This window comes from Psittacula echo (genome assembly GCF_963264785.1).
Source record: "Psittacula echo genome assembly, chromosome: 5".
Taxonomy (NCBI): domain Eukaryota; kingdom Metazoa; phylum Chordata; class Aves; order Psittaciformes; family Psittacidae; genus Psittacula; species Psittacula echo.
The window spans coordinates 34,401,870-34,429,345 of NC_137739.1; the positions used below are offsets into that span (position 1 = coordinate 34,401,870).

Consider the following 27,476-nt stretch of genomic DNA (forward strand, 5'->3'; position numbering starts at 1 on the left):
GTTGTATTTTGTTCTGTATGGAAACCAGACTTATAGTACAGGAAGATATGTTTGTAGTGGTATTTTTTTTTTTCTTTTAAATTCAAAGTTGATAAGAATTTTATCAAGTATGTATTGAATTCAATACAAGTTTTTGTTTGAGTATTGCCATCCTAAATTATTTTTTTTAAGCAACTTTATTAGAAAGAATTGATAAAATCATGTAAATCTCTTTTAAAACCAAAACTAATATTTCAACATTTTTCAGTTAGTAAGATAGCTTTGTAGACACTGATACTTATTTTTCTGAAATTATGATAGGGAAGTTCCTTGGAGGCAGGTAGTATTACAAATGTGTATGTGTGCACGCATTTTTAAATAATGAACCATTAACATTGCAACAAGAAGAAAAAGCCCATTTTCTTTTCTAACTTCACTTATGATAAAGCTAAGCACATGCAGCCATGCATTTTGCTTCTATGCCATCTTTATTTCAGGACATAGAATCGCATTGTAGGTAGTATTTGCTTCTTTCCCAGTTGAGCATTCACAGTTTGTGTTACTATATAGTATCTCCCAGCATTTGGATGACTCATTTAATAAAACAGCTGAAGTGTATTTTTTTTAAGGGTCCATCAGCAAATGTTGTACTACATGCAGTTGAGGCATGCTGTCTTTCCTGAGAAACTGAAAGAAGAATCTGTTCTACCAGCCAACTTCTAACTGCATAAAGAAAGAAGCAGATAAAGTGCAGTGAGAAAAATGTAACAATCCAAGTCAAAGAAAATAATTTAAGCCAAGTGAAGAGGATGAGAAGAAAAGATTCTGCTGGCTTCATGTGCTTGAATACTAGTGTTTTATATAAACCTGTATTTACATACAGTATTAAAATGCCTCTTGAAAAAGTAAGGAATGTCTCTGTATACAGAGAACTGAGTGGGATGTACCCCAAAAAAGATTAGGACAGTGTGTCCAGGTTGAAAACTGCTGGATATTGGCTAGAAAAAATGGGCAGTTTTGACACGAGAGGGAAAAAAAATGCTTCAAGGATAATGAAAGGAAAACTGTTGCTGCTTGTGTGGGTGGGACATTTACTGAAAGAGGAGAGAGGGAGAAATTATTATGCTTGCATACTAACTTTTAAAAGGATGAATTCTTATTTGGGAAGAAAAGTATGCAGACGTTTCTGTATTATGAAAGATAAATTGTAAAGGGAAAACACGCACATTGTAGCCATTTACCCTTTTTGTGTCATTTTCTGCTCATGTCTTCAAGGAGAAATCTCTATCTACAAGAATAGTGACCTACTGAAAAAAATCTTGACTACAAGACAGAGGTTTACTTTAGCAGCTTGTGCTGAAACAGGGTTTTGTACTTGCTTCTTAAAATTATTGCCACATTTTAACCATGCTAATACCAGATTAACTCATTAGAATAATATTATGAAGAAGATGCATAAACTATAGATTCATTAACTTTCATCATTGGTTAAGGTATGATAGCTAACAGTGTCTGTGCAGCAGGTCCTCTTGAAAGAATGGAGAGTACTGAACACAGGTATTTCAGGTGTTTCCAAACAGAAACTGTGTCAGAATAATCTGTTTCTGCCCAATTTCAAACATTTATGTATTTTTTTTTTTATATTTTGTAAGCTAATAAATGTATATCTTTGCAAATCATTTTCAAAGAAATAGAATGTATTAAACATTCTCTAGTTAAACTGATATATGGATAGGTATATCGCAGTTTCAGAGGTGAAAAACAGATTCAAGATGCTAGATGGCCAGCTCAAAATGCTGAAGGAGTGCTTTACATTGTTAAGGTGTAGTATTTGCGATGTTCTCATTCTAGTGCTGAGGATAGAATATTTTCAGAAAGGTGAATATTAGTAGATACAATCTATCTTTTTTCTGTTTGTTTTAATTCAGCACTGGATATGAAGATGGTTAACTTCTCCAATGTACAGCATTAAAATAGGAAGTCACAGTATGATCATGACAATAGAGAGTATTGCTATCATCCTGCATGTCTGCACTGTATCTTACACAGGTTTAATTATGTGTGAGATTTGATGAACAGGTAGACTTATTTGTATATTCTGTAAGTCTGGATTTATGTTTACATTGCCCATCATGGTACACATGGGCTTGCAAGTGCAAACAGGCAGACATTTACAATGTTGTGCTATTTTGCTTCATAATCATCCACTGAGATTCTACATGTGCAGACACTCCACACTGTGCAGTAATATCGCTACATGTTTTTGCTTATCTGTTTTAGAAAATTTGACATTGGGTGTTACTTCTTTCAAGACACCTGTGCTTTGCTACGGGTGATGGAGACATGAGTACCAGAATTCTGGTGTCTGAGCAATGGGTGTTAAGTTTATGAAAAGTAATGTTTCAGGTTAATATTATAAACACCTGGCAGCTGTGTAAAAGAAATGTGCTAATGCTGTGTTTAACTGCTTGTGTTAATGTTGCTAGAACAAACTTTAGAAGCTGTATTTTGTACTTATCTTGCAAAGCCCATAGGTCTTTCTAATTCAGATGTCCAATCCTGTTACACTGAAGTTGATAGGAATTTGTGATTAATTTTAGTGGGATTAAGATCAAGGTTGCTGGCAGACAGCCTGCTTGTTTTACTTTCCAATTGTATTTTTCTGTTCATCCAAGTACATTGGTGGCTCTATTTTTGCTGACTGTTTCATTCTTTGGGTTTTCACTCTGTTTTTTAAAATACTTTATAATCAGGTTTTATTTTTTGTTTTCCCTGAAAGCTTAGGATACTGGCTTTGTTTATAAACTACAGTATTTGTCAGTTCTAGTGCACTACATTTTTGATTTGTTCTCTTTATGTATTACAAGTAGAAATGTTTGTATATCCCTGTAGGAAAGATGAGATTGTTTTCTGTAACAAGCTGATTAGAGTTGTGCTACCTTTTCATTTAGCTGGCTTACGTATCTTTCACTAAAATTACTTAATTTCCACATAACAGTTGTACATTAGCTCTCTCTGTCTCTCTTTAAGAAAGAGTAAGTCAACTGGAAAGATCCATAACAATTTACATTTCTATTAAACTATGTAGCAGTAACAGTAGTAATGATAGGCTTGAGTGATGCACCCATGGCAGGGTACAAGGATGCACACTGTGCATTATGAACTACTGATGACAGTGATCAAATTGACATTGCTTCTCATTTTCGAAACAACATCCTGGGATCAGACCCTAGACTCACCCTAAAATGCCTGGGAAGGGATGGGCATCCAGGAATGGGTTTCTCAGAAGTCAGGAACTCTTGAAGGTAGCTGGTAACAGGCTGAGAGTGGAATGAACTCTTAAAGTTTAGTGGAACAAAACCTGGAAACGCAGTTTTCCTTTCATCTTGCTTCTTGCCACTTTTTCCTCTAGTTGGTGAATTTGAGAATCATGCTGAGTTTTTTCTTGCAGCTGATTAATGCTAGAATTTGCAATGGGCCTTGTTTCTCTTCTAATACATGTCAAAGTAGAATGTGCTTAGTGACTCGGTTGCAACTGTCACCTTCTAAAGGATGATGTATGTCTTGGTTACCTGCTTTTACTGAGGGCATTCTGATTAATAGTCTTGGACTAATAGGTACCTAAATACAGTAATTCAGTCTTCACTAGGTAATTATTTTTCATTCTAATAAATATTTTTCCAATTTATTTGTTATAGCACAGGTTGTGTAAACAGTTGGGTTCATCAAAATACTACGGGAAATCCTGTGTTAAGCATAGTAGTCTGCAAAGTCAGCTGCAATGATAGAGATATTTTTTGCTTATCCATTTTGGTCTTCTCTGCTTTTAACTCTTCCTGGTACTTGTGGATTTTTTTGTCTGTTTTATCTAAAAGGCTACAATAAATACACCCTATGCACAACCTGAAACAAAACTGCCTGATGGGCAGTAGATCGCCTTCTTTTCAGGGCAGCTTATAGATGTGAAGAGCATATTGTGATATCATCCAGTCTTTCCTATTATGTATGACAGTGCATAATTACAAAGGATGGTATTTCCAAGGGAACCCAAATTGCTCATGACCACAAATCACACTGAAAGTTAGCAGATCCAATAGCACTTAGTTTGATTAGGGCTTTTGATGGATAAGCTCTGCTCACTACTGCAGAGGTATTTTAAGATGGTGTAGCTCCAGTTGCCCGCCCCACATCTGCTGGAGATTAGTACTTCCTCACTTGAGATTTGGCACATCAACTTGGTTGCTTATATCTCAGTTGTTTGAGTTCAGCATGGACATTTTATGTATCAGTTTTCCTGAACAGCAAGAGAAAAAGCCTGAAAAATGCTGTGTCTCCTTTTTTGTCAAAAAACTGACAATCCCTATCTTCATAATAATTAACATTACTAGAACATGTAGCTTTAAAAATATTATGTCTTTAAAATGGATCAAAGACCAAGTGTCATTGTTGAAAGTGTTGGCTTTAGTACTTGCTGTAGGCAAAGAATAAATCAGTGTCATAACTATGGCTAGCCCTTGAGTTTCTGGCTTCTCTGCCATGGTTCACGTCACTACATGACCTGTTGGTCTTACATGAAATGAGCATGCTCAAATAGTAGCCACATACGATTTTTAAAAGCAGTGTTTACATACCTTATGTAACTACAGTGGCTTATGATAATATTAGGTTACTTTTATTACTATAATTTTATATATATGAAAATATCTTGGTCAGAAAAATACTTATCCATTTATCAGGGGCCAAGATTTTAGCATTGTCAGAAGCTACCGATTCTTTAAATGAAAATTTCAAACATACATAACACTAAAAAATATTTCTAAAAATACTGAAAGAACAGTTATTATACTCATATACGTCATAAGTCTTTTGGTTTTATTAGTTTTGCTTCATAGTCATTGCCTAGACTTCCTGCATAGTTACAACTTTTCACGTACCAATTTACTAGGCTGCCCCATTCATACTCTGCAAGAATTTCAGCAAGGTGGATTTTTGTTTTACCTGTTAATTTTTTTTACTGTGATGCTCTGTGTCTAGAGAACTTATTGTCCAGGCTGTTCATCCAGAGTCTTTCAAAATAGATTTTGAGGTTCAGTTATCTCCTTTTTATTTGTTAAATACACTTAGTTGACAGGTACTGAATTAAGTGCTTGCCTTACTTTTGCTTTCTTCCCTGTTTCTTTCATCTGAAAAGGAAGGAACAGTGGCTTCCTCACAACTGTATCTCAGTCTGCTTTGGACAGGAACCATCACCTTGCAAATATTATCAGTCCTACCTAGAATTTGCAAGCCTTTCTTGTTAAAAAAACATGTTTTGATAAAATCTGTAACATAACATAGGCCCCCAAGGTTCTTTTATTTCAAATTGGATATTGAAGAAGTAGAAAAGATTTATAGAAGACTAACAAGCATCAACAAAGTTCTGAAAAAGGCTTCAGTAACAGGAATCAGGGAAGCTAGCACTCTTTAGGCTAGAAGAGTGAGGAGTGGTGTATGATCACTGTTGGAGAGCTTTAATATGGAAATGGTAGAGCATAAATTGTTTAAATCTCTTCCAATGCAAGAACTTACGGGGTCACTGAATGAAGTAAATGAGCAGAGGTCATTCACAAAACATGTTACCTGTAGAACTACTTGCCAAACTCATAGTGTCATATGCAGTTTGTTACAGAAACACTATTTTCTATTTCTATCCAACCTGCTGTATAGGTTAAGCTATTTCTGCTTTCCCTTTATTTTATTCAAGCTTACATGGTGATCTAGCTGTGTTTGTGTGCTGACAGATACATCAAAATGCCAAGCAGCAGTGTTTAGAGAATGATTCCAACACCAGACATGGCAATCTACTTTTGGGGAAAAAAGAGGACAAAATTAGGTGATGTTGTTCCTACAAGACAGAAAAAATTGAGTGACAATCACAGAATCATAGAATGGTTTGGATTGGAAGGGACCTTCAAAGGTCACCTAGTCCAACCTCCCCTGTAATGAGCAGGGACATCTTCAACTAGACCAAGTTGCCCAGAACCACATCCAGCCTGGCCCTGAATGTCTCCAGGGATGGTGCATTTACCACTTCTGTGGGCAACCACTAGAGTGATGTTATCTGCCAGCTAAAAGAACTGGTGGCCTTCATAACATGTATTAACTTACTAACATTTATGTATGCCACTGATACGTAAAATGAGCTATTCCACTAACAGATACAGATTCAACTGATAGCTCTAGTTCAGGACTTCCCAGCAGCATTGTTAATCTGCCCTAGTAACCTAGCCTGGCCCAAAGATGCAGTGGTGATTTGGTTTGTAGAAGTGGTATTGAGCATGTTTGCTGATGACACAAAACTGTGTGGTGCAGTTGACACACTGGAGGGAAGGGATGCCATCCAGAGGGACCTTGATACACTTGAGGGGTGGGCCCACATGAATCTCATGAAGATCAACAAGGCCAAATGCAAAGTCTTGCATGTGGATAACTGTTATCTCAACTCTTTGTGCCCCACGTTGGGTGCCAAAAAGAACTGTCATGGTTTAAGCCGAGCTGGCAACTCAGAACCACGCAACTCCTCCCTCTTTCTTCCCCCCTTACTCCTGGAGGGATGGGGAGGAGAATTGAAAGAATGTAATTGCCATGGGTTGAGATAAGAACAGTCCAGTAACAAAGGTATAACACAAAACCACTGCTGCTACCACCAATAATAATAATGATAAGGGAAATAACAAGGGAAGAGAATACAACTGCTCACCACCTGCCAACTGATACCAAGCCTGACCTGAGCAGTGATCTGGCCCTTCTGGGGAGCTCCTTCCAGTTTATATACTGAGCATGACATGAATGGTATGGAATAAGGGGTGGATACTGTACTGGGTTTGTTGTAGTGCTTTTGGTACCACAAATACAGACTGGATGGAGACTGGATTGAGAGCAGTTGGTGGACAAGAAGCTCAACGTGATCTGGCAGTGCGCACTTACAGCCCAGAAAGCCAACCATATACTTTGCTGCGCCAAAAGGAGCGTGGCCAGCAGGTCAAGGGAGATGATTCTCCCCCTCTACTCTGCTCTCCTGAGACTCCACCTCCAGTACTGCATTCAGCTCTGGAGTCCTCAGTACAATAAAGACATGACCTGCTTGAGCGGGTCCAGAGGAGGGCCACAAAAATGATCAGAAGGATGGAGCACCTCTCCTGTGAGGAAAGACTGAGAGAGTTGAGGTTGTTCAGCCTGGAGAAGACTCCGGGGAGACCTTTTTGCAGCCTTTCAGTTCTTAAAAGGAGCCTATAAGAAAGATAGAAGAGACTTTTTAGCAGGGCCTTTTGTGATAGGACAAGGGATAACGGTTTTAAACTACAAGAGGGGAGATTCAGGCTTTATGCCAGGAAAAAAATACTCCTGGCATCTACATCAAGATTAGGAGACTTGAAAACCTAGTATTTGTTGGTTATTATAATTTCCTGTGATTAAAATCTGTTGAAATTGCATACCTAGGCACATTTTATACAATATTCCATAATTAAAAAAATCTGAAGTATTGGAACTTGAGCATTTAAAAAAGTGATAACTAACTCCTTCATTTGTCAGCTCTATGAAGTCACTGCAATGCAACAGCTTGTGTAGAAATTAATTCACTAGTTCCAGCAAATCAATCTGCGTTTGCCCTTTTTTTTGGTTTTGTTTGTGTGTTTACTTGTTCTAAAGGAATGACCTAGGCAAAGCTAGTCAGGCTTGCTGTTGTGGAATTGACAGTAGTGCTGACATCGAATCTACAATAGCTCCTGCTATCCCATCTGGTAATGATCAGATGTTAGTAATTTTTTAAATGAAAGTAACAGGTATTTATATGCTGTAAAGGAGCAGAATCCATTTAGGCTCTTTTTGCTGAAGATGTAATTAAGAAAAACAGTTTCAGAGAATTCCTGAGGCTTTGACGTATAAGATAAAAGATGGATAAGTGGATATATTTTTATCTCCAGCTATTCCATCATCTGCAACAAAAGAAAGACTATTTCTGTACATCTTGTATGCATATCCTATTCTTTTCTTAATAAGTGTTTTATTTTACGTAAGTTGTATGAATAACAGGTGTCAACAATGCTTACTCTTACAAGACTAGTTAAAGCACTTGTACAGAAATTCTTCTTGTAGCAGGCATACTTTAGATTTCATGGCACATTTCTTAAATACTGCATCTTTTTCTCTGACATATCTAAGCTAATTTTAGACAGTATTTGACTGGCAACTTTTACTTTCCAGGAGGTGATTTATATTGATAATGTAACATTGGAGTTTGCTTACGCTCTTTATAGAATATTCAGAGACTGTAGGCTGTCATAGGCTGAATTGTCCCAAGAGCCTGACTGCTGTGAGATGCTGGATTACCATCATTACATTTTTAGCTGGATTTGCTGCTCTCACACTGCTTAAATGTTGTCTTACCATTTTCTAAATGAATTGAGCTATTTTCAACCAGATTTGATAATAGGAGAGAAGACAGAGATCAAGAAGTTTCAAAGCACTCTGTGCTCATCAAATTATGTGTCAGCCCCATATACATCACCAAAGAAAGTCTAGGGGAGACTGGCTTAATAAAGCCCCAGACAGTATTTCAGGTAGTGTGAACTATTTTTTTAAGAATCTCTCAACATGGAATATGGATATAACAGGGATTGTAAAATACTTTTCCTGCTAATAAATTTTGGACGGGTCCTTGCTCCAAATTAGACAAACTGCTCCATTGTTGAAACAAAAACTACTGGCATTACTACATGAAGATCTGATTCAGTGTCCATGATTATCTTTAGGAGTTTGACAATAACTTCAGCAAAGACACCATCAGAGTAGGAATGTCATTATTAGTTATACAAGACTTGGCCATCCTAAAAAAGTGTATGAACATTGAGTGTTCCTACATGTTCCGTGGAGCCATTGATAGTACCTCAACATGTTGAAAACCTCTCACTGGTTACAATACAACTTAGGTTTGCTATACAGCTGCAAGATAATGTGCTTGTGGAAAAATAGCCTTTAAAAATTAATGCTGCATTTAATTGTTTGATTTTTAGTGTTCCTGGAGAGCAGTAGAACATGTGAGAAGTGGGTTATTACAGGTATCTATGTAGGAACATAAAAAAAGTTCTAATCAGTACAGTATGATAACATCATTTGTTAATTTTTGTGACTTGGTCTCATTTCAGATGAAGTGGCTATCTGTTCTGCCCCAACAGTGTATTTTGCTGATGACGTGTCTTCTAATGGCACTGGATGCTGTACCTATAGACATAGATAAGACAAAGGTCAAAGAAGAAGGCCACATAGAAGGAGAGAAGGTAGAAAATCCAGTAAGTGTAATGAAATTTATCTAGTTAAGTATTTTTTTCTAATTGTTAGTAATCTGGCTATAGCAAACCCCCTGAAATTTAAGTGTTCTTTACTGGAGTTAACTTGCAGGAAGGAAACTAATACTAGCCAGTATTGTCATACAGTCTGCTATCTACTATGATGAGGTTCCATTTAAATTTGTTCTTTTTTATTTTTTTCTTTTCCCCATGAGCTGCTAAAGGTGAGATGGCATATGGAAGGAATTCCCCAGCTAACAATAAGAAGAACTGTTTATTGTTCCACAGAGACTTCTTTCAAGCAATTGAGTGGTGGCTTAGGAAATTCCACTTAGTGATTCCAGTTTCATTGTTTTAAATAAAACAGTAATGAATGGATTGCACTGTTTAAAAACCAAACAAAATACTATATGACAGATGCTTGTGTATTACATGGGTTCCTAAATACTTTTATCCTCTTCCTTGTCAGTTACTGAAACAAATGAATTGTAAATATAAGTTGTTATAGGACAGTGATGCAGATCAGAAAAAAAGAAGGTATGTGAGAAAGTATAATGCCTGAGTTACTGATATGTAAGTTTCAGTTTAGTTGTTGTATTTAAAATGAAATGTTTGGTGGTATATTTTTTCCTCTTTTTTTTTTTTTTTTTTTTTTTTTTTTTTTTTTTGAAGGATACAGGACTTTATTATGACGAATATCTCAGGCAAGTAATAGATGTCTTGGAAACAGATAAGCATTTCAGGGAGAAACTCCAGACTGCTGACATAGAGGAAATAAAGGTAGGTACAATTAAAAAAAAAAAAGAAAAAGACTTAAGGTTAGTTAAATACGTAACCAAGAGCCATGTATGTTGTATTCTTTCTTACTTTTCTTTTTTCATACTCAATTTTTGTGAGCTTAAATTGCTTCTCACTTTAATTTATTTAGGTATTTAACCTTTACTAGAACTTTGTTTTTAGTCAGGAGTATCATAGCATAAAAAACCTCTAACAGTGTATACTTGAATGCATAGTTTCTGCCTTCTGCCTGTCTACTAAAAAGCCTGTTTCAGAATTCATGCAGGTAGGTGAGCCTTTGTGTACATCAAAACAGCTGCAAGCATAGCTCTCACTTGCTGTTTCCTGCTGAGTAATTTGGAACACCGTTTTGAACACAGAGATATATCTGCCTTCTCAGACTGAGATAGTATGTATATAGGAAGAAAATAGACCTCTGTCTTTCTCTGCTGCTGTCCATCCTTTTGTGCAAATCCACATAAGTACTCTCTCCAAAATGTCACCACATTCTTGTCTTTTCTGCTTTAGTTCCTGGCTCTAGGTGGTGGCTGTTCTGCCTTCCCCTTATGAACTAGAAATTCAGCAAGGGATGGATAGGAAACAGTATGAAGTGATAGACTTTAAAGAGGAGATCCTGCCTGTTGCATTTCTCCTAATCCCTCATGTTGCCATTGGCAGCTTTTGGCTCCTTCTGTCCTACATCTAGTGTAACCCTTGAAAGTTACTATCAATTTCCAGATCCTGATAAATATTCTTGCAATACACATTGGTAGCTGTTGCTGTGCTTGTACCTTCTCTCAAGTCTTACAGCCATCATTAAGTGGATAAAGAACACAGTACTGTGTGTGCACCTCACAGTTCTTTTGGACTAATTTAAGAACATTTGATCTAGAAATTTTTCACTTAGACATTATTAGGTATTGCTGCTTCAAGCAAGCTTTTACTCTTTGAAGGAGCAAAATTAGAAATTCTCTTTTAGGATTTCTCTCCGTTTCTGTAACCATAGGCTTAAAAAAATGTTAAGTATGCACTTTGAAAAAATTTAGAGATTCTTACAGCATGGTCTGCAGTATTGCCAAAGACTGCCACTAATCTGCTGTCTTGAAGCTCATGTCTAATGGGAATCATAAAGGCTACTTTCTTCTAGTTTTTATACATAACTTTTTTTTTTTTTTTTTGGCAGAGTGGGAAACTAAGCAGAGAGCTTGATTTAGTAAGCCATCATGTGAGAACACGGCTGGATGAACTAAAAAGACAAGAGGTGGCAAGACTAAGAATGTTAATTAAAGCTAAAATGGATTCTGTTCAAGGTAAGAATACAAAATTTAACTAGGTAAGTTAACAGATGGGATTGTGTTGGAAAGGTGCCCAAAGTCCATCAGTTATCATTGTTGACAACAAAGCATTGTAAGCTGAAAGTGAGTGTCCTTTCTGTGCTGGTCTAGTGCCAGTAAAGAGCCATCTTTATAGGAAACTGGGGAGAAGAGCCGTCTGTGTTTTATAAATAACTAAACTTGATTCCAGCAGTGGATTTTTCAGATACTTATAATCCTTTTTCAACCTCTATTTTTGTAGTGCATCAGTTTATAAATTACTCACTGAGAACTAGTAACATAGTAGGACTATGTTTAAGAATACAGCATGACGTAGCATTTAATGTCTTTACAGGGTAGAAAATGAATTATTTGGGTTTGGGGTTTTTTTTTACAGTCAGTTAACGCAAAAGTTTTCCTTTTTCTCTTTTTAAGCCTCCTTTCCACCACGTAGTTACTGTACAGATTTATAACAAGCATTAAACTTTTCAATGTAGAAGATTATTTTTCCTTATTTTGGGGGCAGGTTTACGCTTTTAAATAAACAAAAACATTTGGAGTGAAAAATTTTTTTCGTAATTTCATTTTCCTAATTGCTAATGGAATCATACAAACTCAGGCAATTTTCAAAATTAATAAAGTATACAGGTTTCTAATTATTATGATTGCTGTGTGTTTGTGTGGTAAGTGGTGTTATTTGTTTTTATTTTTTATTACTGAAGAATTCCTAAAGGTTTCATTTAGAACTAATTCTGTAAATTTCTAGTTAGTAATGTCTTTTTGAAGAGAATTAGTTGCTCATAAACAAAGATCCTAATGATGGACTGCATGGTCTTGCTTCCACAGTGTTGTTTTTTTTTTATCCACAAAGAAGCTCTAATAAAAAGGGCTTAACTTGTCTATGCAGATTATTTTATCATTAGAAACATTTGCAGGTTGGGGGGGATCCCACTGAATTGAATAGGCTATTTATCAATTTAAAATACTGCAAGAATAAAGATCTGTCTTCTAGGCTAAGCCAAATTCAGAGGTGGCAAGTAGACGTGACAAAGTATGCATGTACAAATACATGTTTATGTGGATGTTACTAGGGTCAACAAAGCATCAGATTAATTTGGAAAAAAAGCTATTTGCAGTGTAGTACCCTTCCAATGAAGTGTTCAGGTGCTACCACAGTATAATTAATGAATAATAATATAGAGTTGGCTGAGGGCATTAGATCACCTTACTGTCCTTCGCTTTATTTTAATGAATGTTCTAGTCCAGAGAGTACAGTCCACTGGTAGCCAGGCAGTGCACACCTGTGGTAGCCCCTCCACAGGAGTAAGTGCATTGCTTCACATATCTGACAGACCCCATGTTCATCTTCCTCAGGCAGCTCTTGAGCTGCCGAGAGCCTGGTCTCATGCTCCTCTTGCAGGCAAACAATTCATTGACATCATGGTGACACAGTGAGCCAGTTGACAACAGCTAAGGATACCTGATTGTGTTCATAGTAATATGTGTATTTTGAATTTTTTAAATAGTTTAATGAACTGATTACTTCTAGCCTTTTCTACTTCCATAAATGAAGAGAAAGTAACTGAGTGTGCTTTTGAAAAATAATTGCCTCGAACAGATCAGTTCTGTTACACATAAGTGTAAGATCTTATGTTTGGGAAAGAGCAAGAACAGATTATTGCAGTTCAAAATATTCAGATGACTGCTAAGATGTGAAAACATTGGGAGTAGGACAACATTTTGTAAAGTTGATAATCAGCCCTGCCAGTGAGTACTTCACATCACATACAGCAAGTATGGCCAGATTATCAATAAAATACAGCTGTATCTGTATACCTGGGCAACATCTTGGAACACGTATAAAAAAGCATTTTGTAGTAACAGCAGGCAAAGCTGTTTGCTTTCCTTTTATTTGTTCTGTTAATCTTTTCTCTGTAACACCACTTAACCACTTCACATCTTGGTCATCTGAAACGAAGAGAGAAAAAAAGCATACAAACCCCCCTGTTCTCTTCCCTGTCAGATGGATAAGGTCTTAAAAAAAAAAAGATTTGAGATTACATTCTGCATATATTCTGTCCTGATCCAGATGTGTTTTTAAACATTTTCACCAAGATCCTACTAGATTGATCTGTACAGGACAGAAGAATATTAGGGGTTGAGTCTCAAATAATACAGTAATGTGGCAAGTAAATTCCTCCAAAGAGAATGAGTCTTTTTGTCTTTCCCCATAAGAATAAGAAATAGAGGAAAATGAGTTTGGGGTCTGTTTTTTTGTTTTGTTTTTGTATTTTTAAAGCTTATTATTACACTTATAAAATGCTTCAAAAACAGGCTGAGGCTCATACATTTCAACAGAAGTTATGATCTCACCAGGAAGGAATGATGGCTGAAATCTGCCGGAGCCAGTGTTTGCTGTTTTGATAATACAGACACACTACTGAGTGTAAGACAGTTTGCCAAAGAATAACATGTTCAGAATTGTGTTTACCAGTTTTTTTTTAAAAATATTCTTTGCTAAGCCCTCTAGTAAAAGCTTGTCAAAATTGTTATACATAACACATCAACTGTATGCTGCTTAAGATACCATGATTATCTAGCATTAGTAGTCAGAAACCATGGTAACAGCTAGAAAAGCCTGTTGTAGAAATGTGTTTTGTTGTTAGTACATTGTGAATGGATATTGGTGGATATTATTCCTGTTGTAAGGAAGACAGAAATATTTGCAGCTTCTAGACACAGAGCCTGATTCTCCACTGTTTTGTATTTCTCAATTTGCCCAAATGAAATTTGAATATCTGCTTATCTGATTTAATTTTACAGCATATTGTGCATACATCTTTTGCCAGGTATGTGTCATTTGCAAAACATATAAGCAGTAGAAGAGTCAGACTTCTCCCAGTTCAAGAAAAAGATGCAAGTTGTTAGCTTTGAAATGGCACATAACTTCAATTGTCTCATTTCTATAAAAGAGAATAAAATGTTTTTCTTGGTTTGTGATGCTCAAATTGATTGTTTTCCTTGCTGAAACACAAGCCTTAATCAGAAGGAATATAGGGCAAATTGCTATCAAGTTTGCTGATATCCTTCAGGAAAAGCAACTTTGGAAGTGTTGCTGTTGTTTCCTCCAACAGTGAAAAAATTATCCAGTCCTCAGGGAGGGAGCTTCAGGTACTTACAAGGCACAAGTACTGATATGAAAGTTTTTAACTTCATGATCTCACTTGCTTTCAAACTTATTTTAATGTTTTACATTTATGTCTTGTTCTTTCAGACACTGGCATAGACCATCAGGCTCTTCTTAAACAGTTTGAGCACCTGAACCATCAGAATCCTGACACGTTCGAACCTAAAGACTTAGATATGTTGATCAAAGCTGTGAGTGCTAGATATAACTACTGTGGGGTTTTCTGATATTAGTTATTATGAGTTTTTTTCTGTGATCAAAGCAAATCCTTTTACAAATACCACTTCTTTATAAATGACATGCAGTTTTCATTTCCAGAGAAAAGTCAGTAGTCTCCATTGCACACTTGGAAACTGTAGTCGATGTTTCTTATGGTATATTATGCCCATAAATTTTGAGGTGGCATCTTAACAGGACTTGCATTCATGTGCCAGCACAAACCACTTCAGGAATAAATTACATCTTTCTGGGTGCCTTTAAATTAAGTATGGTTTTGATAGGGGTACATTTTTCCCAAGTGTATTTGCTGCTTTCTGTTTCTGAATTATGTAGTTGTCTCACAGAATTATATAAATAATCGTCCCTAAACTGGCAATTTGAATTTTGGTATCTATTATATATATGTCAAGCTGCAAAAACACAGCAGAGTAGAATTTAAGATACCAATATTAGAAGTTGCAAATGCTGGGCATGGCTTTTAATGTCTATTTAGCAGATTCAGTACCATTCACAGGTGTGTGTAGGGGGGAGGTTTAGTGTATGTTAAATAAAGGGGATGCAGTTAAGCTAAGCATGGCATGGCTCTTTTCAGCTGCTGGAAAAAACACACTTCCCAAGGGGAAAAAAGACTTTTATCTCAGATGCGCTTTAGAGAGCAATACATGTCTGACATGAGAATTTGACAGTTTTTATGTTTCCAAAATAAATTGTAATTTAGGGTGTATTTCAAGCTTTCTGTAATTTTTGTGGGGTTTTTTTACCCTTGGAAAATTTAATCTCAATTTTCTGTAAACTTGTTTTTTATATAGATCTAATGTTTCTTGCCATTTCTGAGCATCACTTCTGGGAAACTTGTGGATGGCTAGGAGGAGCATATCCTCAGCAGGGCAGCTCTTTTACTATAATCTTTGTTTTGTCTTTTCATTTCTCAGCTGAGATTTGACAGAGTGTAATGGGTATTTTGTAGGGGAGCTGTCTTTGCTTTGGAATTGGTTTTGAAAAGATACAGTGAATCTGAAAACTAAAATGTAAATAACTGAGAGACTATATCGAGTATAAACATGTTACTTTGAAAAGCACTACTAGATACATCGTTTTAATACCTTGAGCTCTGAGAATGATACATTTCTAAACTGTATGCAAGTACTTGTCAGAAATTCTCCCCTCACACTCTTTCTCTCCATATAATTTTGTTTTGTTTTGTTTTTTAATTTAATCTGTGAGGCACTGGAATGGGTTGCCCAGGCAAGTTGTGAATGCTCCATCCCTGGCGGTGTTCAAAGCCAGGTTGGACAGAGCCTTGGGTGACATGGTTTAGTGTGGGGTGTCCCTGCCCATGGCAGGGGGGTTGGAACTAGATGATCTTAAGGTCCTTTCCAACCCTAACTATTCTTTGATTCTATGATTAAGCTACTGCAAACTAACTCCCACTGTTACTGAAGGCACATTTTTCATTAAACTGAAGGATAAGCTACATATGTTCCTATTCTGAAATAATCAAGGAGTTAATGGAACTATTTGAAGCTGCACTTCATTAGTATAGGAATTACTTAACTTGAGTTAATTTATTCTTAACTGATGAGCAAGGACACTTTGATGCCGTCTTGCAGTGCTGTGTAGTTGCAAAAATTATCTAGTAGTTGAACCCTTGCAGATTAATTTCTGTGAAAATAATAAAGTGAGAAGAGCTGTTTCTGCATCACTGTCACATGAAAGGAAACCCCCAACTCGTCTACTTCATCTTTAGAAGGAGAATGGCACTATGGCCAGCCTTGCCCACGGGTCAATGGTTTTAATGTCATGTGTTAACACAGTCGTGTAGCATAATCAAATGTCTACACATATCTGTATTTTTAGGCTACAAGTGACCTGGAAAACTATGATAAGACCCGCCATGAGGAGTTTAAGAAATATGAGATGATGAAAGAACATGAGAGGAGAGAGTATTTAAAAACACTCGATGAAGAAAAGAGGCAGCGAGAAGAATCCAAGTTTGAGGAGATGAAGAAAAAACATGGAGATCACCCTAAAGTTCACCATCCTGTAAGGCCACAGTGTATTCTTACATGATTGGGTGGAAACTTTTCTTTCCAGAGGGAAAAAGAGAATAAAGAACATTTGCCTCTTCTCACTGACATGGGAGCAAAGTGTGGAAACAATGCTGAGAGCATTACAAACCTGCCCATTTTTCTGACAAGTATTCTATTTGCTGGCAGAATTATTATTTACAAAAAAGCAAAAACTCATGAGGAAGAAGCCAGATTGGTATCTAAAACTGTAGGGCTCCCTTCATGTATTCCTGGCCTGCTAGGAACTGCATCACAGTACCATTTCCTCTAGGGAAAGGTAAACGCATTTCCTTCAGCTCTTACTCCATGTGAGGCTGTGTGGCTATAACTGATTATTACAGGTGTTCCTTTCCACAGACTATGCATTTCCTCAACACTCCCTGTTTCCTTGGCCTTTCTGTCTACTGAAAGTATTAGACCTGACAAGAAGGGAATTAAGGAAAATTCTAGTGACTCCGTTTGCAACATTACTAATCAGAAAATAAAGACTTTCAAAGAAACTGTAATGCAAAGGTAATGCAGAAAAATTACACTTAATCACCTTTTGAATAGTTTTTCTTTGTAACCAATCTCTAGGGAAGCAAAGATCAGCTGAAAGAGGTGTGGGAAGAAGCAGATGGGCTGGATCCTAATGAATTTGACCCAAAAACATTTTTTAAATTACACGGTAAGAAGTTTAGCTTAATTTAATGAATGAATGAAGTGACTTTCTGTTACTTTTGCTCAGGGCAAACTTGTCTTATGCTAGAGTGAAGTCTTGTACCTTGAGCAATTTGAATGAATCAGAAGAGTACAGAGGAGAAAATATGTTATTGTTTCTAAGTTTAATGCAATGTTTTAAATGGGGTTTAAAAGTTGAAAACAGGGTTTTGTTTAACTACTCATAAAATCATACAGCCAATGCAGTAATGATTCCTCATGGAAGTATGAGAAGTTAGAGGGCTGTCCATATCTGTAACTGTTTACAGACTATGCACTAGGAGTAAATAGAGGCGTGGAAAGCTGGCAACCCCACTTTCTCATCGTCTGAAGATAAGTCCCAGACTCCACTTATCTTTGGAATAGTCACAGAAGTGCCAAACCTATTAAGAGGCAAGATTCCCTTAATAAAACAAAATCCAAAATGCACCCCAATCCTGCTTCTATATTTCTGAGCAGCTGTAAACAATAAAATAGTAGCAGAGATGAGGATGCATCTCAATGGGCATTTTGCTTTTAATGTGATTATATACATGTGTAACCTTATATTCTGACATTGTTAGATGCTACATAATAAAGTATCCTGCCTGGCACTGGGCTGTGAGGAGCTGAATAGTACATAGAATTTGACTAATCCCAAAAATGATAATTTAACTGAAGTGTTTTAGCTTGAGTCTGAACTTTTATCTTGTTTTATACAATATATAAATATGTATTATACTTATTAAACCTTATTTCTTCTTTTTGGAAAGAGATCTTGAAAGATGCTGTTCTGAAACTTTTTGGTAGCTTTTTTGTGCAAATTTTACCAAAACAGAAATAGCTGAAATAGCCTTTTGCCTTGGAGCTTAGTATATGTAAAACTTTGAAGCAATTAAAAATATTGCATAATAACACTCATTTGAAGTAGTCATTCTCTTTCCATTTTAGAGGTAGTAGAACAATATTCAGAGTAGAATGTAGGATAAAAGGTACATTAATTATCAAGTATTTTCCTCTCTGCATTTGTCGTGAAAAGTCATTCTACAGTGATCTCTTTTCAAACACATAGATTTTCACATAATTCTTTAGTTTATTTGGAGAGTCATGCTGTTGGTTAACAAATTTTTCCTACAGATTTTTATTTTGCTCCTGAATGTATTTACAAACTTAGTTGTTAAATTGCCACAACTTGTCCTCAGCAATATTTTTTGGCAATTACAGTCTGTGCAGTTCTGTTGTGACCTATTTCAGTTTGCTAATCTGAGAAGTAGGGAGATTGCTCTAGAATTCTGTCCAGCCAGCCAAAAATGGCTATACAGTTCAGCCAGTGCCTGATGAAACTTGAACAAAAAACAACCTATATAATCAGCGTCTTGTTAAATGAGGTTTTAATCCACGAGATGTGCATGCTGATAATTACTTAACTCATGGAGATCTACTACACAGATTACTTTCTGTACATACTCAACTTGTATTTTCAACACTTTGTTTTCTAGATGTCAATAACGATGGTTTCCTGGATGAGCAAGAATTAGAAGCTCTGTTTACTAAAGAGGTAAGAAGTTCAGAAACAACTTGTTTTAATAAATGGTAGCAGGGATGTCGGTATTTTTTCCAAGTATATCTGGGGGCTTGGAACTACAAATTACAGTATTCATGCCAAGTTTTGTGCATCCTTAATGTTTCTGCAAAAGTGTAAAAATGTATCAGCAGGGAAAATAAAGGAGTTGAAGCATAGGACTTAGACATCAGATATCTAGTGCTCATATATTTCTCTGCCACAGGATTATCTGAGATTTTATAATTAATCTGCAGGATATCTATTTCTGTATAAATTGCAGTGCAGAGAGCTGCTCTCCTGCTCTGGCTAGATGCAGCCTGGTAGAGGTTCTGAGGCTGGGTAGCTGTGCTCATTCAGTGCTTATCAACAAGTCATAAGGCTTGTTGAGAGAAAAAGGATCATGCTTATGTGATTGGCTCAAAGGCAGCACAATGTGGAACTGGCTACAGAAATTTCACATATTCTGTATCTAGGTAGTTTCAAGCACATTTACATCTGATGAAGCAGACAGGCTCTTTTAGCATTGTCTTTTTCATGTGTGAAAATGCAAATATTACTTTGCCTCCCAGAGGAAAATGAGAGTGAAGTACTGAAATTTCTAGTGATGGGAATTGCAGAATCAATGACTAAACAAAGGGCCTTGGTCTTAATTTTTCCAGTAAGTTCTGTTTCAGTATAGCAGGAAAAAAACCCTGAACTTCCCACTCAGAGCTCTAATACTGTGGTTGTCAATACATACTCTTACAACTTTTTCTAGATTTCATGAGCCAGGGAGGAAATGTGCTATACATAATATAGAAGCTTTTAAATTATAAATTCAAGTGACTGTAAATTTTTGAAGAAATTAGATTTGCAAATACAGATTTTTAACAATGCCTTGCCATAATCCCTTGTAATTCCATGAAGATTTATGGCAGTCATTTCTGAAAGATGTGTCTTACCATTTTGCAGCTTTGTAGTTTTAAAACAAATATTCTGGGACCTTTACCTATGGCTAAGCAAGCAAAGCTAAATGACTAAGAAAGCCAAGTAGAAGCAAATAAGCATGAACTCACTAGAAAGACATTGTGCAAGAAAAGAAGTGGACCATTAAACTAAGCACTCAGTTTGTCTTCTGATGTCCTGAATGCTTACAGGGTCAGCTGCATGCTCTGGTAAAAAAGCTACTCATCCCTCTTCCAGAAGCCATGTGAAAATTCTGCCTACTTTGAGTTAAATGTTGGATCAGACTGGTCAATTTTACTGTAACTTCCACTGCACTGGATTACAACCGAACTTTCAACAGACCATATGAATTAACTGAAAACTTCATGCTTAGCTATGAAAGGCTTACTTGTTGCTTGAATGCTATGCTAAAATACATTCTCACTGTATTGGAAAAATGGTGAACTAATGTTTTTAGCAGCATCTCATGCTACTGTTCCAAATGTGCTCTTTCATTTGAATGAGCAGCCCATTCCCCAAATTAACATTTGCTAATTCTGAATTTCAGCTAGAAAAAGTTTATGATCCCAAAAATGAAGAGGACGACATGGTTGAAATGGAAGAAGAAAGGCTGAGAATGAGAGAACATGTAATGAATGAGGTGGGGACTGATACTCAGTAGAGCTGCTTATTTCCTTCTATGTTCAAGAAATACAGACCTCCTAACATGAAGGGTTGTCCAAGTACAGCAGAAAGGGATAACCCTGTCACACTGAATGCTGTTTCTGCTGTGATTCACATAAAGTTACAATACTCAAGTGCTGTCCCCATATTCTGATGTAAATGCCTGCTGACTAGTTTCTATTTAAGAAGTTCCAGAGAAGAAATTGTGCTGTAGCCTCCATCTTTTGCAGAGACTGGGGTTCAGTGGAAATTCCCTATGAATTTTGTGTCAAGCAGGGAAGATGGTAAATGTGCTTTTCACTTGGCAAATGTGTAAGATTTATGTTTGAGGTGAGAGAGTAGAGCAGTGTCTTCTTGTCTCACCTTTGTCCCTTCCTAAGAAGTCTCACAGCTCAAGGTATCACCTATTACAGTGTATAGTTCTGACAGGTTTTCATCTCAGGAGACAGAGGAAAGGGAAGAGGGTATTTTGAACCACTGTGTTTTTCACTCACATCTTTTCTGTATTCAACTATATTCCATAACCTTGATCAACATAGCAAGCCTGGTCTTCTGTTAGTCATAAAAGGAAGCATTTCCTCCCTTCTGCTTAAAGGATTTTGACACAATTCAGTTGGGGTTTTTTTCATATTTCAAAACCACCCATCCAAATATGGAAGTTACTCTGACTCACAGTTACAAAATTATTACCAGAAAGCTACAAAACATTTTAATCAAAAAAATCAAGCATTCCACTATTAGCTCTGGCGCTGTGACCACAGATAATGTTTCCAATAAAGCCAATGGATTTGGAAGTAAAATATGAGGATTTACTTTTTATCTCTGTTATTGTTAAGCTATATAACCTTTTGAGAGAAGTTGTCAGAAGTGGCAGGCACTCCCTTAAAAATGAGATAGTTTAAAAGTATAACAGTCATATTTTAAGATATTGGCATGATGAAATTAAACATTAGCTCCACCAAAACCCATCCTTTACCTTGAGTTTAATTTTTTGCTTTAAATAGGTTGATATTAACAAGGACCGACTAGTGACTTTAGAAGAGTTCCTGCGAGCTACAGAGAAAAAAGAATTTTTGGAGCCAGATAGCTGGGAGGTAATGAGAATGTGTTCCAAGTGCAGCATACGGTACTACATCACTCTAACCAAGAAACCAAATAGCATGTCTCTGACCTTTGCTTTTTTCAGTTCTGTTTTGGTATGTGTGTGGTTAAGCGTCTTAGCTAAATGTAGTGTACAAATGTAGCAGAGTAATGTACGCAGATGTACTCTTTATGGTGCACACACAAACAGAAAAGGTCTTGCGCCACCCTGTGGATTCTAGAAGAGTATCTCTCACATTTCAAACAGAAAATGAACATTTACAAATCACGAGGGACAATGAGAACTTAGCTGGAAGCAAGAGGAATTTTTTCTCCTACCTCTAAATCTGTCGTAGAATTTTGATGAGAAAATAGCTGACAAATGGCTATTTTGCTGTTTCTTACAGTGAGTGTACTAACCCTTTACAGTGTCATGCCTGAGTATTTAGATGAAAATTCTGAGGGTTGTTTAGTGAACTGTTCAATTCATCTAATAATAATTTCAGTGGGAAGATAATAAAAATATATACACATTCTGGCTAAATACATTTGTATGTATTTTCTTGCAGACACTAGATCAGCAGCAGCTCTTCACTGAGGACGAGCTGAAGGAATTTGAAAGTCATATTTCTCAGCAGGAAGCTGAACTTCAAAAGAAGGCTGAAGATCTTCAGAAGCAGAAGGAAGAGCTACAGAGGCAGCATGACCAGCTTCAGGCTCAGAAACAAGAGCTTCAGCAGGTACTTATGAGAACAGAAAATTTTTTTCCTATTCTGTATCCTCATATGTGTAACAGCTCATTACAGTCCCCAGCTCTGGAGTGTTCTTTACCTTGATTTCTCATATGAGTCCCAGCTGAATTCTAAACTCATGGTAGCAAAATATAATCTTATATTCAGGATTATAGCAAACAATATGAGCATCTCAACTCAGTAGTATACCTATTAATGAAGACTTTATATAATGACTGCAAATTTTAATTGTACTCATTTACGTTGCATCAGAGAAAGTTTACAGATTTAAGTTTTTCAAATGTCATATTTTATGTTTCATCAGGTTGTAAAACAGATGGAACAAAAGAAACTACAGCAGGGAAATCCTCCCGCAGGACCAGCTGGAGAACTGAAATTCCAACCCCGTATGTATCTTTCTGTGCAAACTTTAAAGTATGACCTCCAGTGTGAAAGTCATTAAAATTCTATTTTCTGTTGAAACTGATAATGTGGTTTTAGTGATCTCTGTAGATAGGTTCACTAAACTGTCTTTAAGGCAATTATGGAACTCTTATGTTTCTGAAATCTTAGTGCTTTGAAGTCCATAATAAAAAAAATCAGTTCTAAGTGAAGTCATCAAATGGGCACAGAAGGATTGTGTTATACCTGTCAGTCTAAAACTACTGCTATCTGACATATCTAGGATTTCTGAGCATCCAGAGAAGAATACAGATATAAAATGACCAGGTCCAGTAATGCAGACATAGAACATCAGACAGTCTCAGACTGCAGAACAAATCAAAGCCTTTAAATGCTTTCAGGTCTATCCTCAATAACAAACTTACCAGCAGTTGTGCACAACATGACATGACAACTTAGTTTTAGGTCGTATTGATGACCAATTGCTTCAACACCCTCAGAAAACAGTGTTATAATAAATCATTGCATTTGCTCGCTGGTGGCAACAAAATGGTGAGGTATATATTAGCACTTAACTATAACACATGGTCCGTTTTTTTTTTTTTTTTGTGCTTTAAAGGAGGTCTGCTCATCCATACACCTAATTTAGATTTTTCTCCACCTTTAAAAGCATTGAAACTAATATTGTTTTATTGGCTTCCACATTCATGTGCTAACTTTATCAACAGAGCTCAAGAACTTGACATTCATCTCAAATGTAAAACTTCAGACTATATCCAGGAAGCCTTTTGAAGCTTTTAACTGTTACTGCATGGCCAACAGTGGGATTTCAAACCTTAAGTGCTATATTAAGTGATTACAGCTTTCTTTGTGGAGTACTCTGAAATTCTATCTCAAAGCCATTCAGTTCTGTGAAGAGAAATAATGAAATTTCAGTACGAATATAATTTTGCCTTTCATTTGCTTCAAAACTGCCTGTGGGTAATTTCATTTTATGATCCTTAGTTCTGATAGCCTCACTTCCCCTCACCTTCAGTAAAAATAGTATTACAGCAGATGCTCTGGGAGTTGGACTAATAATACACCTTTTGATACCAGCAATATGTAGCTGACATTGTTTTTAACACATATTTTATGTAAAAACTTTCTGCAAAGCCATATAATTAGGTGTCGTAAGAACTACCCACTACTCATTCATTGAGATCCAAGGAGACAATATTTCTAATCTGTAGGCTACTGAAGATACTGATGGTAATTTAAGAAAAAAACCCCACAAAAATGCAGCTGCAAGTTTTAAAATCTTCATCAAACTATGAAAATTAGTATTATTCAAACTTAGGCAAAGGGAGAATGTTATAAATATTGTTGATGCAGTGAGGAGTAAAATACAGGAGCAAGTTTTTAATTTGTTTTTCTAAGCTTCCCATATTGAGATTAAAAATTTTGTAAGCATGTAATATATTTCAGAAAGAACAATCTCCAAAGAACCAATGTGTTATGTAAGGAAAAATATTACACAGAAAACAGAAACAACTAGCAATCTAAGAGGAAACACTGAATATTATAATAACGCAGTCTGTTGGGTAATCTCAATCTGATTTCATTGTTAGGCACATACAAAATTTTTGATTCCACTTACAAAACAAGAAATTTGATTGTCCTTGCACTAGAAACTTTCCTTTAGAGGCTTTCCATGATTGGGCCAACTTAATATTTGAGAAGTTACAGATTGTTTTATTCTTGTTTTACAGCTGGGGAACACAAAGTTGAAGATGCACCAAAACATCTTGCGGAAGGTGATCAGCCTTTACCACCAGGACATGTCCAAGAACCTGCTGCTAGAACTGATCAAGTTCACCCTTAACCACTTGTGCCTCAACTTTATAGCATCTTTATTATTTGGGGGTCTTGGCGGGGGGTGGGCAGGAAATCAGAGTGAAATGTGAACTCTCCACTTTCTTCCCCAGAAGAATCATTGTAAAATCATTTGGAACATTAGAGATGAACTATCAGTCAGACGCGAATCATAAATTAAACTATTTTTTTCTCCAGTGCATCAGTGAGAAAAACAACAAGGGGATCATTAGAGGCTATAGTGGAGGAGGGAATTAAGGAAACTATTAATACTAAAGATTTTTATGGTCAGAGCTGTTGAACTCTCCTCTTGGAAAAACAGAGGTGATGTCTGCCATTCTGTGTTTAAGCATGAATTGCAGTCTTCTCAGAGAGGAGGCAGGGAACTGACCTGAATGTCAAATTAGGTCTAGTTTTATGTAGAAACTTTCCAGAAATGCTGAGAAGCAAAATATGGGTTTAATGATCTTAAAAAGCAAAATATACCATAGATAAAGGCCTACCATTTCCAGCACTACCAAACTCTTTCTTCTTTGAGACCAAATAAAAAAATCAAACTTCTAATCTTTAATCAGAACAGATTTGCACTTTCAAAAAATCTAAACACAGCAAAGAATTATGTGGAACAGTGAATATTTTTCATGTTTACAGAAGCCTAAGAATTTCACTGTAAGCCTTTGAAAGGAATACTATACTTCTAGTGTATTGATCTGAACCGTCCTCCTTGCTGAGATTAATTCTATGTAGCCGTTGAATACTCAGCTGGCTCTTGGGACAGTACTTTTGTCCCTGTTTCTTTCATCAGGTGCCAGCTGATCTCAAAATTTTGCATGTAATTAAGTAAGCTTTTTAGGTCGATGGAAATACTGTACAAAACAGAACAAGACTCAATGTCTTTTTCTGTACAGATTATCCTACCTCCTGTGATAATGGCAGGTTTTTCAAAATGCACCGTGTGCTTCAGAAAGCTCTTCTCACACATGAATCTTTAACTTAAGAGGCTCACTATTAACTCCCATTAGTTCTTCAGCAATTGGTGTAAGTTTATGAAGTGTCCTAAAACAGGGGTGCTACTTGATTGTATTATTTTGGTATTAAACCAGGCTAGGTCCCTAATATTGTAAGCCAAGATTTTATGAGAATAAGTTGATTTGCCTGTGAGTTTTACTAGAATGTTGAAAAGTTGTGTGATTGTCCTTGCTTGTCATCTGTTTCAGACTGAAAGTATCCTAAAATTTTTGGGGTTTTTTATTTGCTTGGGGTTTTGTGTGTTAGTTTGTTGCTTGGGTTTTGATTTGGTTTTTTGTTTGTGTTTTGTTTGGTTGGTTTGGTCTGGTTTTGTTTGCTTTTTTTGGGATTTTTTTTTTTTTTTTTAAACACAGTTTAACTGTAGAATGCTGGCTTTGAACTGATACAAACACACCTTTGCAAGCATTCTTTGCGTTTCCTTCCCCTTCTGTGGCTAACTGCTGACAGTGTTATTAAAGGAGATCATTCGGGTTTTGAGCAAAGAAACGGAGGCAAGCCTCTGTTATAGAAAGATATTCCTTTCTGAATAAGACATGAATATTTTAAGTAAACTCAAAAAAGACAGGTGGCAATTACATTTTCTATTGACATTTGGGAGGTTTCTCACTTTGAAGAGCTTTCATTGATAGAAGCTAGGGACATTCCTTCCATGTTTAAGGCTTTTTTCATCAGGCCTAGGCATATTCTTGTTCTCCAGGCAATATAACAGAACTCACTCCAGGAACACATTGGATTTCCTCATCTGTTTCTTCTTGTTAGTTGTCATGTCATATTTCCTTCATCTGTACTACTCAAATAACTGGAATTATTTTACTTTTTGTTTTTTGTTCTCTACGCAAGAGGTTAACAATTTAGTTTCCAAACCCAATGTCTCCACTGTTTGTCATTTCCATGTAACACCAGTTTGATAATGTCTTTGTCAGGAGACTGAAATACCTTTCAACAACTTCATCTGTTTGCTAAGAGGCCCAGACATAGCTACAGCTACATCCAGACTAACAGAGCTTCTCAGAGTGCCAGTTGCTCTGGCTTTGGGGTTGTAGCCTGATAATGGGTAACAGAATGAGGAGGAAAACAAAAAGAGAAACTTACCTAAATGTTGTGGAAAAGACAAGGGTAAAATTTTCTTGAATTCTCCACATCCCACATGAAAGTTTAGAGAGGACCTAATACAGCCACAGATGTTTGCAGAGAGCCAAGGACTGAAACCTTTGGTGTGAAGGCATTTCTATAATACAAATCATTCCTTTAGGCTACATCTGCCTCCTAACGACAAATGTCGTTATATGTAATGATGTGCTTTGTAATGTAATGCTCAAGCTTCGGTTCCAGTGAAACCTCTTATATTTTGCTGTTGGAGATGGGCATTATATCCCCCTTATCCCATTTAGTTTGAAACATCCAGAGCTTTGTAAAGAGCTGTTTTAACTTGGGTGCTGAACTCGGCTTCTTCTTGCCATGGTTTAGTGTCAGTGGTGACGCTGAGGAAGCCACTTGCGAGGAGCCGGAATTATCACTTATTTCATCATGAGTTAGCATTAGCAAAAGTTGCTCATTTTGCATTTCAGCTAGACATTGAGGTGTGCTCAGTGTAAAACAGTGTTGCATCTTTCCTTCAGTTGCTATCTGATACCTAAATGTTGTTCCTGTCTGTTAAATT

The 27,476-nt window shown here is 36.5% G+C and overlaps 1 protein-coding gene across 1 annotated transcript in view; it reads left to right on the forward strand.

Moving 5' to 3' along the window:
- The window catches only part of NUCB2 (nucleobindin 2), a 29,397-nt gene extending 3,141 nt beyond the window's left edge, over positions 1-26,256 (forward strand). Inside the window, exons 2-13 of the mRNA XM_080617110.1 lie at positions 9,165-9,308; positions 9,978-10,085; positions 11,266-11,392; positions 14,670-14,773; positions 16,659-16,844; positions 17,447-17,537; positions 19,048-19,106; positions 20,605-20,697; positions 21,725-21,814; positions 22,370-22,540; positions 22,857-22,938; positions 24,685-26,256. Of these exons, the coding sequence (XP_080473236.1) occupies positions 9,165-9,308; positions 9,978-10,085; positions 11,266-11,392; positions 14,670-14,773; positions 16,659-16,844; positions 17,447-17,537; positions 19,048-19,106; positions 20,605-20,697; positions 21,725-21,814; positions 22,370-22,540; positions 22,857-22,938; positions 24,685-24,797 (1,368 nt within the window). The 3' untranslated portion in view covers positions 24,798-26,256. The remainder of the gene's footprint in view (positions 1-9,164; positions 9,309-9,977; positions 10,086-11,265; positions 11,393-14,669; positions 14,774-16,658; positions 16,845-17,446; positions 17,538-19,047; positions 19,107-20,604; positions 20,698-21,724; positions 21,815-22,369; positions 22,541-22,856; positions 22,939-24,684) is intronic.
- The last annotated feature ends 1,220 nt before the right edge of the window (positions 26,257-27,476 follow it).